Below are 18,478 nucleotides of genomic sequence, written 5' to 3' on the forward strand. Positions count from 1 at the left end.
AGGTACCTGCAGTTACTGTTTCACATATTGTACCTGAACGCAGTCACTGGGTGGGGCAGTGTAATCAGGTTATGAGGTACCTGCAGTTACTGTTTCACATATTGTACCTGAACGCAGTCACTGGGTGGGGCAGTGTAATCAGTTTATGAGGTACCTGCAGTTACTGTTTAACATATTGTACCTGAACGCAGTCACTGGGTGGGGCAGTGTAATCAGGTTATGAGGTACCTGCAGTTACTGTTTCACATATTGTACCTGAACGCAGTCACTGGGTGGGACAGTGTAATCAGGTTATGAGGTACCTGCAGTTACTGTTTCACATATTGTACCTGAACGCAGTCACTGGGTGGGGCAGTGTAATCAGTTTATGAGGTACCTGCAGTTACTGTTTAACATATTGTACCTGAACGCAGTCACTGGGTGGGGCAGTGTAATCAGGTTATGAGGTACCTGCAGTTACTGTTTCACATATTGTACCTGAACGCAGTCACTGGGTGGGACAGTGTAATCAGGTTATGAGGTACCTGCAGTTACTGTTTCACATATTGTACCTGAACGCAGTCACTGGGTGGGGCAGTGTAATCAGGTTATGAGGTACCTGCAGTTACTGTTTCACATATTGTACCTGAACGCAGTCACTGGGTGGGGCAGTGTAATCAGTTTATGAGGTACCTGCAGTTACTGTTTAACATATTGTACCTGAACGCAGTCACTGGGTGGGGCAGTGTAATCAGGTTATGAGGTACCTGCAGTTACTGTTTCACATTTGTTTATTCAGAAAGCAGCAGGCAGTGTTAGTCACCTAACAGCTGTGGATATATATATACATACATGTATGTACAGATCTATAGATACATTGTATTATTCCCTTTAACATCAGGGCTAGACTTCCAGTTTAAGCTGTTCTCATCTTCTTGGCCAGGTACAAATTTAAGTTGAAAGTTATAAAGTTTGTTTTGTTTAACAGCACTACTAGAGCACATTAATTTATTAAACATAGATTATTGGATGTCAAACATTTGGTAATTCTGACACATTTACATCGGAGGAAACCAGCTACATTTTTTTCTAATGCAGCAAGGGATCTTTTATGTGCACTTTCCCACATACAGGATAGCACATACCACAACCTTTGATATATCTGTCATGGTGCACTGGCTGGAACTAGAGCACATTGATTTATTAATCATCAGCTATTGGATGTCAAACATTTGGTAATTCTAACACATACTAGTAGTCATTGGAGGAAACCGACATTTTTCCTAATTTAGCAAGAGATCTTTTATGTGCACTTTCCCACAAACAGAAAGTACATACTACAGCCTTTGACCAGTTGTGGTGCACTGGTTGGAAGAAGAAAAATCCCAATCAGCTGAATGGATTCACCGAGGTGGTTCGATCCTGCGATGCGACTGAGCTAAATCCAACTTCTAAATTTAAGTTGAATACATTCACCAGGCAAAATTTCCATATTTACTTACCCACCTACCTACCCACCTGCAGGACTTGAACTTGAGAATTTGTTACCTAGGCAATTGTGAAATGTTTTTACCATAGGTAAAATGCTCACCGACGGCAATTTTGAACCTGCCTATGGCAATTTTTAATTGGTAACTTTTATATAAATTTATATAAAAAGCTAAAATAGTCCCTTCAACTGACAGCAATACTTTTTATCCATCGGCAAAAAAAACCTGCCATTGGTGAAGCTTCTGACCGATGGCAATTCATATCAGAACTAAAACAATTGCCGTCTGTGCCGGTGTTAAGTTTGAGCCCTGCACAATTTAGCTCAATCAGTTGAGTGCTCACTTGAGGTGTTTGCGTCACAGGATCAAACCACCTCAGTGGATCCATTCAACCAATTGTTTTTTTTCTGTCGTTCCAACCAGTGCACCACAACTGGCCAAAGGCTGTGGTATGTGCTTTCCTGTCTGGGGAAAAGTGCATATAAAAGAAGCCATGCTGCATTAAGAATATGTAGCGGGTTTCCTCTGATGACTACGAGTCAGAAATACCAAATGTTTAACATCGAATAGCCGATGATTAATTAATCAATGTGCTATAGTAGTGTCATTAAACAAAAAACAAACTCCCCACCCACAGTCTCCACTAGGAAGGGCGACAGATCACTTCTGCTCCCCTCCACTCGCCATTTCAGGAGAGTGATCTTTAGCTCACCTTGGTTTTGCTCATGGTAAAGATTGACTTTATGTATGTATATGTGTATGTAACTAGTTATTTCGATGCCTGATAGTGCTTAAAGTTATTTTATTGAAGCAATAAAGACAGTTGGCAAAAATTTCCTGAATTTCGAGTGCTGATGTGTTGAAGTTCAAATGGACTCGATTACTTGGCTCGGAGCATTAATCTGTTGACACAGATATGTTTGTGTGCACATGTGTTTGTGACATTCACAATACTTTCAACACCATTACTTGTGATAATTGAAACAAATGTCACTGCTGTACAGTGCACCATGTTTAAACAGAATATTTGAACTTTTTGAATACATTGATACACTGCATACATATATCAATTAAAAAAATATGTACATGTATGTATAAATAATAAAAATGATCGTTATCACAATATCAGCATTTGGAATTAATATGTTGTAAGAAAACCTATAATAGAAAGTTGCAGATTGGAGATTACAAAATTTCAAGGCTAGCTCTGTCACTTGCCAAATTTGCCAATTGCGAATTTTAGGAACAATTGGCAAATTGTATTTTAATTTGACTAAAAAATTCAAGTGATAATTGTTGTTTTGTTGGAAAATAAGTGTAGGTTTTGCATTTTTTAAGATAATTTGCTGAAATGTTTTGCTTACCCAGAGCTAGCCCTGAATTTGTATTGACACAAGCTGACCGGTGTCTCCCAGGAAGTTCATAATCACGTGTATGAAAACCACCAGTAAGGCAGAAAAAAGAGTGTCTCTGGTTATACCAAAGTTCCAAAATTGATGTAGTGATGCAGCTTTTTAATTAAAAAATTTTTTTAAAGCATGGTTTGGATAGAAAAGGATGGATATATTTGATACCGAAATAAGGGGCATATTTAAATTGAATTCAGAATGCACGTCCTAGTTCATGCGTCATAGTAAGAAAAGCCTGGAAAAAATCATCGTCATACCGTGGGTAAAAAAATATAAAAAGTTGACATGCAAGAGTCAAAATGACATGCGTGCTGACAAGAGACCAGAAATGTATTTTGTTTGGCCTAACAGTGATCTTTGTACCAAACCATTTGGCTAGGACAATCATATTTAAATAAATTAGTTCTTACTGTGAAGCAGTAAAGCAACGTGTCATGAAACATGTTGTGTTGAGACCGGTACATGTTAAAATGTGTATTTTTATTAATGCGTCTGGCTATGAATTAATGAATGTTTATTGACAGCCCAGCACAAAAGTTCATCACAAAAAAAACCCCAATGAATTAATGCAGAGTTGAAAATTAACATGAAAACCAAGTTCGCCAGCAGGGCTAGTTGAAGAAAAATCTTACTGGCCCTTCTCAAATTCAACTAGCCCTTCAATTATCACATTGGAATTTAACTGCATAGGTAAAATTAAAACTATAGTGGGTTTTTTTATTGAATAATAACCATTTGCGTTAAAGAAAACCGAATTGACATTTAATTTAATAATGAATAAAATAAAAATTTATATAAAAACATGTTGTTAAGTTTTAAACCCATACCAACTCAAATAAAAAAATTAAATTTTTTAAAAAGAAATATAGTATAAATAAACATATTTCTTTACAAAGTACATGTACCATTAAATTAAACATATTAAATTTCATTTTCAATACAGGATAAAAGATAATGCTGTGGAAACAGACTAAATGTAGAACTGCGTGTGCTTTAATAAACTAGTCTGGGAGTGGCAGTCCACTTTGTAGTGATGCAAGATGGATGGAATGGATTTTGTGGTGATACAATTATTTCCTCAGGAGTGGCTGTTCTCCTAAATAGAAATCCATGGAATCATCCACTGTTTTGCCAAATGCCTATTCGACTACTTTGTGCAGAGATATGGCCCTGATCATGTATTACAGTTATGTCATTCAGATTACCTTGGATGTTCCATCAATGCCTTAAAACTTGTATCACAAAAAAAAGAGAGTTAACCTATGCAGTTTGATGGTAATTTATAAAGAATTTTTGTTTTAATTTACACTGCACTTCTACCCCAATAAAATGTTATTTGAGACGGTATTCATTATGTTGGCGCTGTCAAAATATAGAACATGTTCTAGGTCTTCTGCTGCCAGATCTTTAGTTTGCACCAACATACATGTAGATGCGGTGTGTTTTGTCACATTCAATTCAGTTTCAGTGTGTTTCTTTTTTAACTAGTACCATACTCGCCAGACTCTAAAATCGATGGTTGCCAAACGGACTACCTTTGTAAAATTCTTAGTCGCCCTTAGCCAATAAAGGTCGCCCATGGCGACCGGGCGACTGCTAATTTTTAACCCTTTTAATGATCAACATCAATATAACCTTAAAAACACAGTATAATGCTATAAAGAGAGCTGTGCAAAGTATAAATATCACCAGAATATTAAAATTTCAAATATATGAATATCACAGATAACTATATTAAAATTCCATCACATTTTGTCTTTCCAAATCTATCTTTCCATGTCTGTCCAAAATTATTACACTCCACCAAAATATGGTACATCTGGCAAATGCAAATAAAATAGATCATGCTGCATACAAGAAATGTGGAGTTGTTTTCAGTTAATTGAATGATGCCAACAAAGTTTGAACACTGAAGCAAACATTGTAAATATAGTTATTATGAACAACACAAATTCATAAACTGCTTGTTTTATTTGTCCAAAATGCATTTTTTTTTTTTTCATTTCATGATTACTTTCTACTGACATTAAATAATATTTTCATTCTAACAGATTCTCTACATTAAGTGTGTCTTGTTGGCATTTGTTTTGTTTGTCTTTTTATTGTGGGGTGCAGCATTTAGATCAGTGGGTTGAGCTCTTGCCTGAGGTGCTTGCGTTGCAGGATCGAACCACCTTGGTGAGTCCATTCAACTGATTGGATTTTTTCCCGTTCCAGCCAGTGTTTGTCTGGAAAGTGCATATATAAAAGATCCCTTGCTACTAATGGAAAAATGTAGTGGGTTTCCACTGATGACTACATGTCAGAATGACCAAATGTTTGACATCCAATTAATAGCCGATGATTAATTAATCAATGTGCTCTAATGGTATCGTTTAACAAAAACAAACTTTAACTTGTTTTGTTGTTTGTCATTTTAAATTATTTTTTATATACATTTCCATCTTTGTGAATAACTGATATAAAATGCAATGTGTCATGTAATCACTAAATAGATAAACTGATCAGGCACATTTTTGGCATTAATATCTTTCTCGCATTAATTTCATGATTTACAATGCTGGGCAGTACATGTAAGTATAAATAACAAGATTGATGTCTTGTTGTACTCAAATAGAAATATATGACCCACTTGTCTGATATCACCAGGAAGAACTGCGATCTTTATGTGTGCAGGCAGTATTTAAAATACAATGCAGGCTGTTCATTCAGGGGGTGCAAAAAGTAGTAGTCCTCTTGCTAAATGCGAATACACATTCTAATGGGTGAGTTGAGAAACATAGCCATCAGACTGGCGGCCTCCTTTTTCAAAAAGACTTGTATTAGCCCCCTACTGGTCCATCGAGGGGAGGGGGACGATAACTTTTGTCTCCGTCTGTCTTTCATATACTTTAAGGTTTCTTCCCCCACCCCCGGCAATGCCTCAAGATGTTGAACTGCAATTTTGTATACACATGTATGTAGCTTTATCGTATACAGTTTCAAATCAAGGTTGACTTTTATGGCGATTTACCCAATGTTTTGATACCAGTTTTTAAAAGTGTGTTGGTTGGGGATATAAGGAAGTCACTTGTAACTATATTATCATTAGAAGTTATGGTTGTATTTAATAGTGTTTTCCTTATATTATTTGGCAAGACACGGTGGAGTAAGTACTTGAGACATTTCTAGCATTATTAGGGTACTTTTTTTTTCTCATTAAAAACAAACAATTGAAAAAAATTATGTACTTGCTTGAATAAATGAATGACAAAATATATAATAGGCATAGATGTTAATAAATTAAACATTTTGTGAATGTTTTATAAAGGCAATTTTAGAATTAATTATATATATTTATTAAACAAGGCTTGTTTAATCTCAGGGCAGTCTGGTGCTGATTGAGGCAAGATTACAGACTATTGAGGCATGGTGCCACACCATGCTAAAACAATCTAGTGAAAACACCATTTAATATAACAATAGCACCAAAATTAACACTGAAAACATATATTAGTAAACCTGCAAAAAACTACAAATAATTTTCTCTTGCCTATAAAAGGAATCTCAAAATATTTCGCCAATGAATTCTACATTAGAGGGGGGCCAGACGAAGCCCAGTGGTACAGCACTCGCTCGATGTGCAGTCGGTGTGGAATCGATCCCCGTCGGTGGGCCCATTGTGCTATTTCTCGTTCCAGCCAGTGCACCACGACTGATATATCAAAGGCCGTGGTATGTACTACCCTGTCTGTGGGATGGTGCATATAAAAGATCCCTTGCTGCTAATCAAAAAGAGTAGCCCGTGAAGTAGACGACAGCGGGTTTCCTATTTGAATATCTGTGTGGTCCTTAACCATATGTCTGACGCCATATAACCGTAAATACAATGTGTTGAGTGCGTCGTTGAATAAAACATTTCTTTCTTTCTTTCTTTCTACATTAGAGGAGGATAATGTTTTAAATATAGAATCTATTCGACAATGTTGTGTTCGTGTGCTTTCCTAACTGTCTGCCTGTTTTTGCAGATCTCCACAGTTAATCACACACCCAGGGCTGTAAGTATATATCCATGCTGTGAGGGAGCATTAACAGTAATTGATAACTCTTTCACGACCAGAAAACCCAAGTACAAACCTCAAATGTACATTAAGAAATGATTTCCTTGCCAAATACTTAATTTCTACATGTAGAGTAACCCATTGTAAAGAGCTGATAAATGTTTAATGAAAAAGTTAAATTGGCCCTGTCTACAGGTACTTGGTGATTGTGAAGAGGTACATGTATATATTTTATATTTATATGTATGTTGTTTATGTTTAACATTTATTTTTCAGTTAGTACAATTTTGGCAGTATAGTTGAAGGGAGGGGAGATAAAGTTCTGTGTAGATAACCATGTACATAACCTTGCTATGACTCTTATCATTGTCTGTATGTACAGTGTGTGCATGTAATTGATAACGCTTTGAGTGCCAGCTATGTTTTAAAACCCCCATATCAAATAACAAGCTTTAAAAAATACAGGGCTTCTAGAATATGGTAGCCTGACACCTGTGGCGAGTGGGTTTTTTAACGGTAGGACTAGTAAAAAAAAGTATATTCCACCATGCTTGATGGCGAGTAAAGAATTTTTTAATTTTTTTGGCACAAATTTACGGTACATACAGAAGTAAGGCTGGTAGATTTCTAACCATGTCTTATGTTAGTGGATTTTTAGAAAATTCTAGAAGCCGGGGAAGTAGCATATATATTTTCATGCCAAAAACATAAAATTCTTAGTGCTTTGGATTGCATCAAGAAGTTTGTTTTGTTTAATGACACCACTAGAGCATATTGATTAATCAATCATCGTCTATTGGATTTCAAACATTGGGTACTTCTGACTCGTCATCAGAGGAAAGAAAGAAAGAAATGTTTTATTTAACGACACACTCAACACATTTTAATTACGGTTATATGGCATCAGACATATGGTTAAGGACCACACACATATTGAGAGGAAACCCGCTGTCACCACTTCATGGGCTACTCTTTCCGATTAGCAGCAAGGGATCTTTTATATGCACCATCCCACAGACAGGATAGCACATACCATGACCTTTGATATACCAGTCGTGGTGCACTGGCTGTGATGAGAAATAGCCCAATGGGCCCACCAACGGGGATCGATCCCAGACCGACCGCGCATCGAGCGAGCGCTGTACCACTGGGCTACGTCCCGCCCCTGTCATCAGAGGAAACCTGCTACATCTTTCCTAATGCAGCAAGGGATCTTTTATATGCACTTTCTCACAGACAGGATAGCACATATCACAGCCTTTGATATACCAGTCGTGGTGCACTGGCTGGAACAAAAAATAGCCCAGTGGGCCCACCGACAGGGATCGATCCCAGACCGACCGCACATAAAGTGAGTGCTTTACCACTGGGCTATGCCCCGCTGCTAGGATATTGCATCAACACTATGCCCAAACTAAGTACCCTCAAGTATTGTAATTTTGAGACTGTAAGGTTTGACTGATTCTGAATTACCACATATAGAAATTAACAAGAAATCTTTTTTTTTTCTTTTTTTTGGTGCTTATATCCAATTATGGTTCAAGCACGCTCTCCTGGGCACACACACCTAGGCTATCTGGGATGTCTGTCCAGGACAGTAGGTTAGTTGTTAGTGAGAGAGAAGAGGACATAGTGGTCTTACACCTACCCACTGAGTCGTTAAAACTCGCTCTTGGTGGGAGGCGGTACTGGATGTCTGTCCAGGACAGTAGGTTAGTTGTTAGTGACAGAGAAGAGGGCATAGTGGTCTTACACCTACCCACTGAGTGGTTAAAACTCGCTCTGGGTGGGAGGCGGTACTGGGCTGTGAATCCTGTACCTACCAGCCTAATTATGTCTGATGGCTTAACCTTAACACCACTGAGGGGCCAGGGCAGTGAAAACAATACAAATTTATGTCACCTACCTGCACATACAGGTAGGGCCTATATATATATATATATATATATATATATATATATATATATATATATATATATATATATATATATATATATATACATAGTCAGACCTCGTTACAACGACCATATTCGTCACTGGGTCACTTTGTCGTTATATTGAAATTGCCGGTGTATCGAATTGTTATTTCCATTGCCAAAATAACGTAACAAAAAATACTAATTAATATTAACTGATGACTGAATAGTATATAAATAATTAATACATTGCAATTATTATTAAAAACAACAAATACACATACATACATTAAATGTGTTTTTAAAAAACATCATTAAATATATTAAACAAGTCTAATCATTGCTTGGTTAAAGACATCACCGATTGGTACCTGTTTCGTTTACAAAATTTGAAAATAGAAGAATTTATTGTTCAAAGTTAATCCTTTAATTGGTTAACTAAAGGCTTATTTGCAAAACCAATACATGTCTACTGATTTTGCAAACATCGGTAGCTTGGACAGCATGTGACACAGTCGGCTCACTACCAGATCAAGGATTCTAAGTGGCTGTGTGTGTACTGCCAATGTGCTACAGTATCTGTGATTGTGTAATGTTGTTGTAAAGAGGTGTTTTCAGATATCTGATGCACATTTGTTACTAATTTGCTCTGTCGGTGTCGGAAGGTGTGAATTCTGGTGTAATGAACAGAATAACACTGATGTTTGTTCCCGACAATTTGTGGTTGGATGGTGTAAATGTTGTAGTAACAACGGTCGTTGTAATGAGGTCTGACTGTATATATATATATTATATATATATATGTTTATGGGACTCACTGTCAAATACAAATAAAGTCCAATGGAGCTGTGTTGATATCAATAAGAACATTTCAGACATTATAGTGCCCCTAAAAAAAAGCCCATGGTGTCCAGACAATGTATTGTAAAGTCAAGAGTCACAATACTCTCGATTTTACAATACTTAAAGGTAGAGTAAACTCAAACAAGAGATTTATGTGTTGGAAAGATGCATACCTGGACCACCAACACTTTAACAAATGAAAAACGCGTAATTTTAGAGTTAATAAAAAAAAACATGATTATTCCTGCCATTTTGTTTAGTTTTTATGACGTCCGGTGGTATAGCTTGGGGCGAAGTGATGTCAGCTCCGTCCATCTGCTCTATGCACAGTGTAAACAAATGCTCTAATTTACGACAAGGCGCTTCACTTTCATCAACCTGACTTGTAAAACAACATAAATGACTTGATAGTATAATAAACTATTTAACTAAATATATTTCATTTTGCATCAGTAGAATGAAATGGAGTTACAGTATTTTTCTTTTTTTAAAAATCCAAAGAAAAAAATGCATATTATTAAGCCCATTGGTATGCTACGACCACTCACGATATCCAAGTGATAATTTTCTTTTCTTTGGGACTACATAATTGGTTTTGTGATTTTAGATGGGGAAAGTTTCAAGGGTTTTACAGAATTGCTTACAGTAATAAAGCAGACAGCTGATCGATTACGATTAGAGGGGTGTCTGTACGGTTAATACACAGTAGTCTGTGATATTAATAAAAGAGGCACGTCTTTTTAGCGTGTCTAGACACAGTGTCTGGGGACCATCTAAATATACACCTGCCAATCAGAAACCACAGGTACAGGCCACAGAAAGAAAAGACCAATTAACTAAGAAAACACTCCTATTATTATTTCAGTATGTGGGTTAATTTATGTACAAACCATAATACAGTTATTTCAACACTTCGACAATGGTGGTTTATTTTGTATTAAGTATAATATATAATTGTTGCTGGCTTACTGGGATGACTATTATTACAGAATATTGCGATGCATCTGCAAACATCGGGTATGTTTTGTTTCTTCAGTTCGAAGACTAATTCCTGATGTGACATGTTAGGTATATGTAACCACCAGCTCACCAGAGGGCCTATATTCACTGGGATGGTACAAAATGGCTGCTCCCAATATATATATAACAGCCATCACATTTAACCGTTTTATTAATTAACTATACAATTATACTTGTTGATATTAAGCAGTAATGTACATTATATATCGTTGAATATGCATACCAGGTCAGATGCCTTGACTGTCCCCTCCTTTAATTGACCCAAACTAATTGACCTCAAAACATTTCACCTGAAAACCACTGAAGTGTTAAGCTGTAATTAAATTAAAATAGTATATACTAGTAACCCAACTAGTAAACTTGGTCATAATTGTGTTTTAGACAGGACCAGGAGACTAGTACAGAAGACACATTAGACTGACTTAAAAACTGGAGTCTTGACAGTCTCATATATCTGATGGTAATAATTATGTAATTATTTTTGGAAATGATGTTGAAAAAGCTGATTGTGGTTAATGAACAGGTACATGCAGTTTGTTTGTATGTTTGTGAAGGATATTAATTTAAGAGTATATCATGAGGATAAAAGCATTTGTACAATGTATTCTACATGGTCTACATTTCTGTTACATAATACTGCAAGTATATATACTAAAATATCCTGAGATTGCAGCTTTTGACTTTTTAAGCATAAAAGCTTGGTCAGAAGCTTTGCATCCAGTGCCTTTATTTTAATTTTATGTTCTATAAAGGAGCAAACTTGGAAAACATACTGAAGATTTTTAGGATAAATTTTAAAATATTTTTTTATATTTTTATTATTATTTTTTTTGAGGGGGGGGGGGGTTACAGAAGATAAATTGCTTTCTGCACCTTTTATTATATTATCTGTTCTAAGACAGAGCAAAAGGAAATTAGATTTACCAACTACTGAGCTAGTGTCTTAATTCGCAAACATCAATACAGTCTTTAATAGCAACATGTGCGCAGCAGATTTTGTTTTCAATACTTTTTTATTGTATTTTCTGTTTTGCAGGCAACAAGAGGAAATTAAATCCATTTTATAAAGACCACATTTGATCAAGTTGCTAGCATTAATCAGACAGATAAGAGGAGACTTGTGGTGTTGTGGAAAGGTGAACAACGTCAAGGCACTGGTGGTTTTTGATGAAGAGCAGACGTGGGGTCATCATTGTCTGCACTTATCTAGTGGGTGGAGGAGAGTTCTACTGCACATGTGGTAAGAAAAGTTAAAAAGTTAAGTTTTTTTTTTAATGGCACCACTAGAACACATCACATCATGTGGTAAGGAAAGTTAAAGTTTGTTTTCTTTAACGACACCACTAGAGCACATCACGTCATGTGGTAAGGAAAGTTAAAGTTTGTTTTCTTTAACGACACCACTAGAGCACATCACATATGGTAAGGAAATTAAAATTATTTTTTAAAATTTTCTTTAATGACTGGATTGCACATACCACTGCCTTTAATATTCCAGTCATGGTGCACTGGCTGGAACGAGAAATAGCCTAATGGTCCCACCGATGGGGATTGAACCAAGCGTTAATAAAGAAAGCACTTTACTGCTGGGTTATGTCACACTGTAGGTGCGAGACGTAGCTATACCAGGTCTGAGCATGGATTTATTCCAGAGGGTAAAATGGGTAAAATGGTCTATCCTCAAATATTTTTAGGGTACTGATGCATACTATAAAGATTGCAGATTGACATTGCTTTTAGAAAGGTTAAAAAGTAGTTCAAAGATTACTTTATGCTTTGGAGTGAGCCAGTGACATGTAACAACAGGACTCGAAATAGTAAAGAGTAAAAAGCAGTCCATTTTTCTGACCCAGCAAGTTAAATAGAAATTCACCTGCCAAAACAACCCAAATATCATAGGTTATTTGTAAAGAGACAGAAGTATGTATATAGGATTAAGCTCTATCCTAATTGGCAACGAGCGATGTGAGCGATTATTTTAGAAGTCATTGATTTCCATTACCGCATCCTAACTTCACGCGCACGATGTGACAGATTTATATGTTGCTTCGCACGCATGCGGTTAGGATACGGCAATTGAAATCAATGATTTCTAAAATAATTGTTAGTGTCGCTCGCGGCTGGTTAGGATACAGCTTTAAATCTCATCTGCTGTTTAGCTCGTGTTTGTGTAATATTTGGGACAGTGTGTGGACAGTTAGAGCCTCATGTATTTTAGCTCGTGGTTGTGTAATATTTGGGACAGTGTGTGGACAGTTAGAGCCGCATGTATTTTAGCTCGTGATTGTGTAATATTTGGGACAGTGTGTGGAGAGTTAGAGCCGCATGTATTTTAGCTTGTGATTGTGTAATATTTGGGACAGTGTGTGGAGAGTTAGAGCCTCATGTATTTTAGCTCGTGATTGTGTAATATTTGGGACAGTGTGGACAGTTAGAGCCTCATGTATTTTAGCTCGTGTTTGTGTAATATTTGGGACAGTGTGTGGACAGTTAGAGCCGCATGTATTTTAGCTCGTGTTTGTGTAATATTTGGGACAGTGTGTGGAGAGTTAGAGCCTCATGTATTTTAGCTTGTGATTGTGTAATATTTGGGACAGTGTGTGGAGAGTTAGAGCCTCATGTATTTTAGCTCGTGGTTGTGTAATATTTGGGACAGTGTGTGGAGAGTTAGAGCCGCATGTATTTTAGCTTGTGATTGTGTAATATTTGGGACAGTGTGTGGAGAGTTAGAGCCTCATGTATTTTAGCTCGTGATTGTGTAATATTTGGGACAGTGTGTGGAGAGTTAGAGCCTCATGTATTTTAGCTCGTGTTTGTGTAATATTTGGGACAGTGTGTGGACAGTTATAGCCGCATGTATTTTAGCTCGTGTTTGTGTAATATTTGGGACAGTGTGTGGAGAGTTAGAGCCTCATGTATTTTAGCTCGTGATTGTGTAATATTTGGGACAGTGTGTGGAGAGTTAGAGCCTCATGTATTTTAGCTCGTGATTGTGTAATATTTGGGACAGTGTGTGGAGAGTTAGAGCCTCATGTATTTTAGCTTGTGATTGTGTAATATTTGGGACAGTGTGTGGACAGTTATAGCCTCATGTATTTTAGCTCGTGTTTGTGTAATATTTGGGACAGTGTGTGGAGAGTTAGAGCCTCATGTATTTTAGCTCGTGATTGTGTAATATTTGGGACAGTGTGTGGACAGTTAGAGCCTCATGTATTTTAGACCATTATAAATAAAGTTAGTTTGTTTTCTTTAATGACACTTGTCACTAGAGCACATTGATTTATTAAAGAAATGCTTAGGCAAAGATTTTGGGCTGGTATGCATATTCAACGATATATGATGCACATTATTGTGTAATATCAACAAGTATAATCTTATATTTAATTAATAAAATGGTTAAATGTGACGCCTATTATATAAAATGTTGGCAGCCATTTTGTACTATTCCAGTGATTGCGAGCCGATGGTTACATAATACTTAACATGGCACGTCAGGAATTAGTCTTAGAACTGAAGAAACAAAACGTACCTGATTTTTGCAGATGCATCGCAATGTTCTGTAATAATATCCATCCCAGTAAGTCAGCAATAAGTATATATTATTTTTCAATACAAAATAAACCACCATTGTCAAAGTGTCGAAATAACTGTATTATGTTTTGTCCATGCATTAACCCACGTACTGGAATGATAATCGGAGTGTTTTTTTAGTTAATTGGTCTTTTCTTTTCGTGGCCTGTACCTGTGGTTCCTGATTGGCAGGTGTATATTTTGGACAGTCACCAGTTAGTGTGTCTAGACACACACAAAATATGTGCCTGTTTTCTTAAGATCACAGGGTATTGTGGGATAACCGCACGGTCACTCCTCGTATGATAATGGACATTATCGGCCGTTCTGCTTTATTACTGTACATAATTCTATAAAACCCTTGATTAAGTAGACTTTCCCATCTAAAATCACAAAATTGACCAATTACGTACATATTTATACTTCCCCCAAAAAGAAAATTATCACTTGGATATTGTGAGTGGTCGTTTTTGCTCCATCATACTTTACCAATATGCCTAATAATATGCATTTTTCTTTGAATTTTTTTAAGAGAGAAAAATCATATAACCCCATTTCGTTCTATTAATGCAGATTGAAATATATTTAATTAAATAGTCTATTATATTGTCAAGTCATTTATGTTGTTTTACAAGTCAGGTTGATAAAAGCGAAGTGCATTGTCGTAAATGACTGCCTTTGTTTACACTGTGCATACATGAGTTGGTTGGAGCTGATGACGTCACTTTGCCCCAAGCTAGAATTCCGGACGTTCTGAAAACAAAAGAAAATTGCTGCCCACAGTTAGCAGGAATAATCACATTTTTTTATTAACTCTAAAATTACTCGTTTTTCATTTCTTACAGTGTCAGTATGTGTTGGTGGTCCAGGTATGCATCTTTCCAACACATAACGCTCATGTTTGAGGTTACTCTACCTTTAATCATTGGCTATTGGATCTCAAACATTTGGTAATATTGACATATATGATATAATCTTAGGGGAAACCCACTACATTTCCCCATTTTTTTTAGCAAGGGATCTTTTATATGCACCATCCTACAGACAGGATAGCACATACCATGGCCTTTAATATACCAGTCGAGATGCCCTGGCTGGAACGAGAAATAGCCCAGTAGGCCTACTGACCACACATCAAGCGAGCACTTTACCACTGGTCTACGTCCTATCTCAAGCTAAATAAGAAGTAACCTGCCATTTTTTGGCAATTTTAGCTTTTTAGTATTTGCAGATCAGCTTTTTTGTATTTACATGTACATGTACCACTGTCGTGAAACATGAAATGCAGTCAAACCTGGTTATCTTTACATGTATCAGTTAGCTTGTTGACCCAGGATACCTTGATGTTTTTCTCTGCTTGGCTTTATTCACGTGCATGCTATATACATGTAGCAATTTAAAAATTATCCTGTTGTGAGAAATCAATAAAGATGATTAGTTTGGCAGCATATTATACATTGACCTGCATGATCAATATGTTATAGTGTTCATTATTAGGAGGGCTCGCACGAGAAAGAATTTTGTTTCAATCAGTTATCAGATATTATATAGATTATTTGCTTCAAAAGTGGCTAATTTAAAGACATTCAATAGCCAAATACTGAATATAGTTGCCCTGTTGCATGTAAATTAGCAGTTGGCTAATTTGGTAGTGAAAAGGGTGAACCTTGATTATCGCTGAACAGTGAAAGTGCAGTGAGTTGTACAGACTTAGCTGTGAAAACATTTAAGTGAGCGATTAATTGCCCTCCTAACTTAGATTATGGGGAGCCGTTTAAGACATTACCACATTTGGCATAATCATTTTCTTACCCACTGGTCTGAATTAGCCAGCTTATGTCTAGCTCTCCAAGGTTAGACAATTTTCTAAGTATGCTTGACAACATAACTACTGATTTACAATGATTGATGTCATAACTATTTTTTTTTCAGAATTCTATTGAATTACTTATTCCCCAGGTTACCATTTCATTGTTGGATCATTGTTCTAAAAATGTTTAAACAAGCTATATTTTTAACTTTATATTTATTGTTACGTTCTTACATTTTTATGTCATTGCATAATGTGGACTATATTTTTCCGAGTATGATTAAATGAGTTTGTAGTTGAAATGTTTATGAATGGTTCTACAATAAACAAACTATAGCTTACAAAATTAATGTTTTGTTACTGTAATTAAATGGGGGAAAACAATAATCAATCACCATTGTGAGGTGTAGATAAGACGATTCAACCCATGGGACAAAATGTGTTTTTCCTGGGTCAGGGCTTCTAGAATTTTTTTTTAAATCTACTAGCCATGGGATTTGTGAATCTAAAAATAAAATAGCCCTACTTTACTTTAAGTTAATACAATTTTACTAAATAATAGTAATAATCAGATATGTCACCTAAAGAGGGAGATGGAGCTTAAAAACACTAACATTAGGGTTTGGGATGGGGTCATATTTACAAAATAGACTTAACTGCAACATGTGACCAAAAACATTTCACTAGCCATCGGGCATGGCAATAGTAGTTATTTACTAGCCCAACATTGAATGTCACTAGCCATGTGAGTGGGGCTACCATAATCCAGAAGCCCTGTCTGGCACAGAAATAGTAGTTATTTACTAGCCCAGCATTGAATGTCACTAGCCATGTGAGTGGGGCTACCATAATCCAGAAGCCCTGTCTGGCACAGAAATAGTAGTTATTTACTAGCCCAGCATTGAATGTCACTAGCCGTGTGAGTGGGGCTACCATAATCCAGAAGCCCTGTCTGGCACAGAAATGGTAGTTATTTACTAGCCCAACATTGAATGTCACTAGCCGTGTGAGTGGGGCTACCATAATCCAGAAGCCCTGTCTGGCACAGAAATAGTAGTTATTTACTAGCCCAACATTGAATGTCACTAGCCGTGTGAGTGGGGCTACCATAATCCAGAAGCCCTGTCTGGCACAGAAATAGTAGTTATTTACTAGCCCAACATTGAATGTCACTAGCCTTGTGAGTGGGGCTACCATAATCCAGAAGCCCTGTCTGGCACAGAAATAGTAGTTATTTACTAGCCCAACATTGAATGTCACTAGCCGTGTGAGTGGGGCTACCATAATCCAGAAGCCCTGTCTGGCACAGAAATAGTAGTTATTTACTAGCCCAACATTGAATGTCACTAGCCGTGTGAGTGGGGCTACCATAATCCAGAAGCCCTGTCTGGCACAGAAATAGTAGTTATTTACTAGCCCAACATTGAATGTCACTAGCCGTGTGAGTGGGGCTACCATAATCCAGAAGCCCTGTCTGGCACAGAAATAGTAGTTATTTACTAGCCCAACATTGAATGTCACTAGCCGTGTGAGTGGGGCTACCATAATCCAGAAGCCCTGTCTGGCACAGAAATAGTAGTTATTTACTAGCCCAACATTGAATGTCACTAGCCGTGTGAGTGGGGCTACCATAATCCAGAAGCCCTGTCTGGCACAGAAATAGTAGTTATTTACTAGCCCAACATTGAATGTCACTAGCCGTGTGAGTGGGGCTACCATAATCCAGAAGCCCTGTCTGGCACAGAAATAGTAGTTATTTACTAGCCCAACATTGAATGTCACTAGCCGTGTGAGTGGGGCTACCATAATCCAGAAGCCCTGTCTGGCACAGAAATAGTAGTTATTTACTAGCCCAACATTGAATGTCACTAGCCGTGTGAGTGGGGCTACCATAATCCAGAAGCCCTGTCTGGCACAGAAATAGTAGTTATTTACTAGCCCAACATTGAATGTCACTAGCCGTGTGAGTGGGGCTACCATAATCCAGAAGCCCTGTCTGGCACAGAAATAGTAGTTATTTACTAGCCCAACATTGAATGTCACTAGCCGTGTGAGTGGGGCTACCATAATCCAGAAGCCCTGTCTGGCACAGAAATAGTAGTTATTTACTAGCCCAACATTGAATGTCACTAGCCGTGTGAGTGGGGCTACCATAATCCAGAAGCCCTGTCTGGCACAGAAATGGTAGTTATTTACTAGCCCAACATTGAATGTCACTAGCCGTGTGAGTGGGGCTACCATAATCCAGAAGCCCTGTCTGGCACAGAAATGGTAGTTATTTACTAGCCCAACATTGAATGTCACTAGCCGTGTGAGTGGGGCTACCATAATCCAGAAGCCCTGTCTGGCACAGAAATGGTAGTTATTTACTAGCCCAACATTGAATGTCACTAGCCGTGTG

The 18,478-nt window shown here is 37.1% G+C and overlaps 1 protein-coding gene across 1 annotated transcript in view; it reads left to right on the plus strand.

Annotated features, from left to right (window-relative positions):
* The first annotated feature begins 11,184 nt into the window (after positions 1 to 11,184).
* The window catches only part of LOC121385076 (G patch domain-containing protein 8-like), a 48,547-nt gene continuing 41,253 nt past the window's right edge, over positions 11,185 to 18,478 (plus strand). Inside the window, exons 1-2 of the mRNA XM_041515613.1 lie at positions 11,185 to 11,220; positions 11,834 to 11,937. Of these exons, the coding sequence (XP_041371547.1) occupies positions 11,185 to 11,220; positions 11,834 to 11,937 (140 nt within the window). The remainder of the gene's footprint in view (positions 11,221 to 11,833; positions 11,938 to 18,478) is intronic.

This window comes from Gigantopelta aegis, chromosome 11 (assembly GCF_016097555.1).
Source record: "Gigantopelta aegis isolate Gae_Host chromosome 11, Gae_host_genome, whole genome shotgun sequence".
NCBI lineage: Eukaryota > Metazoa > Mollusca > Gastropoda > Neomphalida > Peltospiridae > Gigantopelta > Gigantopelta aegis.